The sequence below is a fragment of the Talpa europaea genome, assembly GCF_964194135.1.
Source record: "Talpa europaea genome assembly, chromosome: 13".
In the NCBI taxonomy this organism is placed as follows: Eukaryota; Metazoa; Chordata; class Mammalia; order Eulipotyphla; family Talpidae; genus Talpa; species Talpa europaea.
In genome coordinates this window covers 42335928-42342090 of record NC_140080.1, presented here as the reverse complement: position 1 = coordinate 42342090, position 6163 = coordinate 42335928, and the positions used below count along the sequence as shown (strand labels likewise).

At 42.3% G+C, this 6163-nt stretch overlaps 1 protein-coding gene across 1 annotated transcript; it reads right to left on the bottom strand.

Annotated features, from left to right (window-relative positions):
* Positions 1-2057: 2057 nt before the first annotated feature.
* Positions 2058-5743, bottom strand: SLC26A2 (solute carrier family 26 member 2; the record flags this gene model as incomplete). Its single annotated transcript, XM_084252525.1, has 2 exons — positions 4934-5743; positions 2058-3578 (listed from the first exon to the last, which is right to left on the bottom strand). The coding sequence occupies exons 1-2, from the start codon at positions 5636-5638 to the stop codon at positions 2058-2060; spliced, it is 2226 nt and encodes a 741-aa protein (XP_084108651.1). The 5' UTR covers positions 5639-5743.
* Between the last annotated feature and the right edge of the window lie 420 nt (positions 5744-6163).

The window sequence follows — 6163 nt, the reverse complement described above, 5'->3', positions numbered from 1 at the left end:
CATTCTTCTGAGGGATTTCCCACATTCTTTGGACTGAGAATTTATTCTTTGCTATGTTGTTGTTAGTTAATTATGGTCTTAAACATCCATTCACTTCTCTGTCACATGGCATTAAACATCTATAATGGTCTCAATTCAAAACTTGCTTGAGGAAGGGTTAAAAACATGACAGAACAAGATACCAAACTTTACCATTATGGTTGCTAAGACTGGACAGAAAGAGCACGTACTGGCTAACAACAAGCCACAGCCTACAAGTACAAACAGCAGCTAACATTTCTGAAATTCTATACAAGTTCTAAAAGGACATAAAAATTCAGAACACTATTACATTTAATCATATCCATCACCTTAACAGAAATCCAACTTTTCTACTGAGAAACTTTTTCTTCATAATGCAAAGGTGTTTTCATGTAAACAGAGCTCTACCAATAAAAAGGCAGTATTTGCTTTTCTAATATGGGGTCAACAAGAGAGCTAAATATATTTAAACGGATCCCACTTTAATAGGTACCTCACATTAGGGTTTGCTTCTCATAAGTATTTAAATTGTTTAGAATATAGCAGCAGGTTAAAAAATAATTGTGCAACGTTTGCAAGTGTTTTAAGTGTTGTGGCCAAATATTACAATCTCAAATAAATTAGTCTCCTCTGGAAAACCTGGTTTCTTCTTGCTTATCAAAGTCCAGATACAGAACTACAAACATTCAATGTTGCACAGTCTTGCTTTTCGAAAGAAACAATTCCTGTAGTCACAAACTGTGGCCAGCTAGCGTAAATAATACACCCCCAGAACCTGCGTTCTATGAAGGTGATGCTTCTAAATTCTCTTGCATAACAGTTTTGCATGATCCAAGAGTTAAAAGTTGTTGTCTTCAATATTTACTACCACGTGGCAGTGAGCATTAGCTTTACCTTCACTAAAATATCTACAACTGAATTATTGATGTGCTTTTGAAAGCCCTCGATCTTCTGTGCATTCTTTTCTATTGGTTACATCCTGCTTGGGGAGTAAAGGTAGCTGCTTTCTGAGAAACTCAGTCCCCAGGCTTGCTAAAATGTCACAAGAAGGAAAAAAATAATTCAGGGATGTAAACACATTCTCATGGGAAACTGTCAATCACCCCTTCTTGCCTCAAACTCATTCAAGTGCCATCTAGGATTGCTAAGTCAGTGTTCTGCCTTTTATTTGCCAAGTTGTCACTGGTGATCAGACATAGCCATTTAGATTTCATGGGGAAAAAAAAACAAAGAAAAAGATTTCATGGGAAACACACTAAATGGAAGCTAAAATGGAGCTTAACAGGCGAAATACTCAGAAACAGGGACAGAGAAGATTCCAGAAAAGATAGGGAGGAGTCCCATCATGGCGGCTGATTTTGAAGACCTCTTTAAGAACCTACCCACACTAAACAAAAAGGCATGACTCAAAACACCAAGGGTATTACAAGGAGTACGCTGTGTAACGTGGGGCTGGCTGTCGGATTTCACAAACCAGCCCAGCCATCTGAGGAACGGTGCTTTCCTGTTCAAAGCCAGAGATACTGCTTTGTAGATTCCCAGTTACTACTGGGAATCGAGACGCACAAGTGAAATCAACTTGCTTGGTGGTCACCTTGTGCTCCGAAAGCCTCCTGACCTGCAGGCACAGGAGCGGGCACGTTTCTTGACTGTCTCCTTTCCTGCTCCCACAGTTGATGTGAATGTCAAGCTTCACCCCTTGACCTCCTGGAGAAGGAAGAGTCCAAAAAGGCTAGCTCCTGAAACAGATAGTCATAAAGTTTGGGGGCTACTTTATGGTCCTGTTCAATAGCCATTCAATTCCAATAGCTCCTATCTGTGAGAAAGCCGGACACCACATGGTATTTTCTTTCTTTGATAACACCATACTATAATTTCCACTGCATTTGGGTGTCTATAAAAGCCACCCGCTTCAGAGGAAGAATACTCTCCAATCGAGAGGTTAAAATTTCAAGTGCACATTTCCAATGAAAATGTGCACTTGAAACATTAGCCTTTTGGTCAGACATTGTTCCTCTTTCAGTCTGCCTTCTCTCTCAATCACTGGAAGGACTCAGACCGTTGGAAATACAGGTCCCTTTCTGATTTTGGCAGTCTTCTGCAAAAGCCATTGCTTCATAGATACTATAAAAGAGAAGATTTTCTTCTTCCGTCTTGCAGTACCCTCCACGGGCTAGGGACTCCCTCACAGAGGGGTTGCACTGAGCCAGCAGAACCTGGATGCCAATGGCTTCATAGTCTCTGCGGACTTCTTTCAGTGTATGGATCCCTGCTGTATCTAAAAACTGTACTGCGCTGCAGTCAATCACTATGGTGTGGAGCTCCATGGGGTTGTGGGAGAGTTGCACAGACACTTCGTCCTGGAGCCCAGTGAGAGTCAGCCCTTCTTTTTTCATCTTTCTCTTTGCTTCCTTCTTCTGTGCCGCCATTACTAAGACTGGGTTGAGGGTTTTTTTGTACAGGGCAGATTTAAAGCATTCTTTATTGATGTAATAGAGAGGGGCTACAAAGCGGAAGAGCTTGATGCCCGGCTTAGTCTGAAGATTCTTGTAAACAGAAATGGATTCGAAGACAGTAGACTCTTCAACCAAGCCAAGCAGTGACGTCTGTGGCTTCTGAGTGCGGAGGATGACACAAAACATAGAAAAACAAACCCCAATAAGCAGGCCTAGTTCAGTGCTTATCAGTGCAGAGGACAGCATTGTGACAAACCAGATAACCGTGTCCATTCTGCTGACCCTCCACATCTTGGGCAGGTCCTTAAACTTACGCAGGGCTCCCTGGAGATTTACAATCGTGATCACACTAAGGACACTTTTCTGAAGGGAATAAAATAAAGGAGCAATTACCAGGAGCACCAGCAAAAGAACCAGAGCTGACACCACAGCAGAAAGCTGAGTTTGGCAGCCTGTTGATTCTTTCACCAAAGTCTTCGCAAGAGCTGCACTAGTAGTAAAGCAGTGGAAGAAGGAAGGGATGATATTGCAAAAGCCGATGGCATACATTTCCTGGTTAGCTTTGACCGTGTAGCCATGCTTTTTGGCAAACATCTCAGAAAGTGACACAGTGATGGCAAAACCAATGATAGAGATAGCGATTGCATCTACAGCCACGCTGGGAATTAAGTTCCAGTCTGGTGCCTCGGGCGGCATAAACCCAGTTGGAATGTGTCCAGCGATACTCGTATGGTACTTCTCATTTAGTTTCCCAAAGTGAGAGGCTAACGTGGCCGCCACGACAACAATGAGTTCTGTAGGAATCGGTGCCTTCAGCTTTGACTTGAAGCGCTCATTGATTTCTTTGGTTGGCAAAAGAACCAAAAGGCACAAGAGACTAGTGACGAGATCACAGAGATTGGTCTTGTGGATGTTTTTGAAGATATTTATCCACGTTGTGATGAGTGAGCCTACACCACTACTCCTAGGAAGGCTGAGCCCAAGGAGATACTTGGCCTGAGATGTAAGAATAGTGAAGGAGGCACCAGTGACGAATCCACTCAACAAGGCATCCGAGAGGTAGACAGAAACAAAACCCACTTGAAATAAGCCCATGGCTACCTGGAAGGAAGGATGGACAAGTGTTAAATATACGTGGAAAAGAGCTTGTGCAGACTGCATCACCCTGGCACTTCTCTGCATGGAGACAGGGCATCACGGAAGGTCAGAGCTGGAAAAATGCCATCATATTTAAGGGCACACTGTTATAGCTCAGCTGAGAACAGAACTTAGGATTCCTACCTTCTTGTACAATGTTTCTTGACTTCAAAAAGGTTCAGAGCTCTTTGACAAAGAAAATTCTCAAGGATCCATAAGAACTCATAAAAACTCATGTTGGAAAAGTTCCTTTAATTAGAAAGCCATGTATTTTCTTTAAATTACAAAGCATTACTATAAAAGGAAGTTTGAACTGACCAAAAAAATAGATTCACATCAAAATATAATCTTATCAAACTCTCGTTAACCTCCCTGGAGAAACTCCTCACCCGGTGTATACATGCTTGTGCCATACTGCTTCATGTTAACTCCTCATTCTCAAGGACATGACTTCTTATGTCTTTATTTTTTCTTCTTCCAACAATTCCTCAGAACTCTATTGTGCCCTTCCTCATTCTTGGTGAGCCATAACAACAAAGTCAGGTGGGCTCTGAGGAGCACAGCTCTTATACACACCACCCCCTTCTCCCTCTCCTCCTCAACCAGGCACTACATAAAGAGAAACACCCCCCCCACCACCACCACCCTTATTCCAAAGGCCTGTGACAGTGGCTTAGTGCTAGTACACACCCTGGAGGCCACGAGGCAGGGCACAGTGGTTATGGTAAATCAGTGGATTCTGTAAGAGGCCCATGAATTTCATTTCTAAGAAGAATTTCATTTCTAATCCTTTCTCCTGGCTGATAATAGGAAATAGTGGTTACTGTCTTTAGGGAGAGTGACTCCCCGGAGAGCAGCAGTTCTAAAAGAATTCTATAGGGGCAGCTACACCTTGAAGCGCTCCCCTCTTCCTCCTTGGCTCCCATTCTGTTTCCTTTCTGTCTGATTTTTAGTGCTGACTCTGCCAAAAACGGACCGCACAAACTCGTAAATGGATGTTTTTTGACACATAAAATTAGGAGATATACTAAGTGGTCTGAGGTTCTGTTCTGGTCTAAATTCTTACAAATAATTAAATAATATTCCAAGTAATTAAAACCTAGTTGATTGAAACTCATTAACTAGAAGGCAGTCTAGGATTCAAAGACTGAGAACACAGAAGCAGACTTACCTGTGGAGTTAAACCAGGCTTTGAATTTGGGCTCCACCCCTTAAATATACTGTGCATTCAACCAAAAAAAGCTTTAATTATTATAATCTCTAAGCTCCCTTACAGATCTGAGGGATCTGTAAATCATATGTCGTGATTTCTTTCTTACCTGATAAACTCCAGCCATAAAGGTTACAGTACAGCCAACTCTAATTGCATAGCAACTTCTGTCACATTCCCTAACTGATGTCTGGTTTAACAAAGTGCTCGCATTTGAAGCCATCGCCACAGAAGAAGGAATATGGGCAGTGTCATAGCCAGCTTTGTGTAGTTCTCGGTCAACCACCTCACCGATCATAAGGCACAGTATTCCGAAAATGCCAACAGAGATGTGACGGGAAGTACCAAACAGGACGTAAATGATGCTGGCGAAAAAAGATGTGTACAGACCGTAGATAGGCTGCTGGCCAGCCAAGAGGGAATAAGCAATGGACTGGGGCACCAATAAGATGCCAACAATCAAGCCTGACATCACATCTCCTAAGATATTTTTCTTCAGATCATATTTTGGAAGCCACTGCAGAACAGGAAAGAAATCAAACATTGTATTTTTGACTTTGGTTGGGCTGCACTGACAACTCTTCTGCAGTTTTTTGGTGATGACCTGCTTGAAGTTAACATTTGATTTCTCTTGAGGCTCTATATGGATCCTAGGAAAAGGTCTGCATTGATCACTGGCCTCCAATTGCTTGAACTCAGGCCTCGATCCCTTTTCAAGCTCCAGCTGGATCCTAAGTGAAGGACTGTGGTCGTCATTTCCATCAATTGAGTCCTTCTGGGAATGGTCATGTTGCTCTTCACTTTCCGAAGACATTTCTGGAGATGGTTGCTTTAGCTTCCTATCCCAGGGAAAATAGCACGGTTAGTGATTAAGTAATTCTCAGTGCTCACACATTTGAACAGTTCTACTTACCATTCATGAGTGTTAAGTGGAATTCAGTTTAGGAGTAGGTATCCTAATCCTTTCTTGACTCAGACCTTCTCTTACACTCTCTTTACTTATACCTTATCTTGGTGAAGGGGAAAAAAATTACCAGACCATAAATAGCCAAGTCAAAGCAAATAATGTGTTGGGTACTGGATTTCCCAGAGTTATAAACCATCAAGAGTTTTCCACCTCTGCCTGGCAGTTTTTCTCCAGAAAAGGTATCAGATGCCCTGTTCCCTTCCTTTCTAAATGCTGTCAACAGTCTTCTTTCCAGACTTTGTTTTTCTTTACCTGTCTTTCACCCCAAGGTATACTGCAAAACAAGATCTAGTCTCAGACCTTCATCCCTACCTACAAGTTCCTGAAACAAGAAAGATAATCCTTTGGGGTGGGGAGGTGTCAAGGAGTATC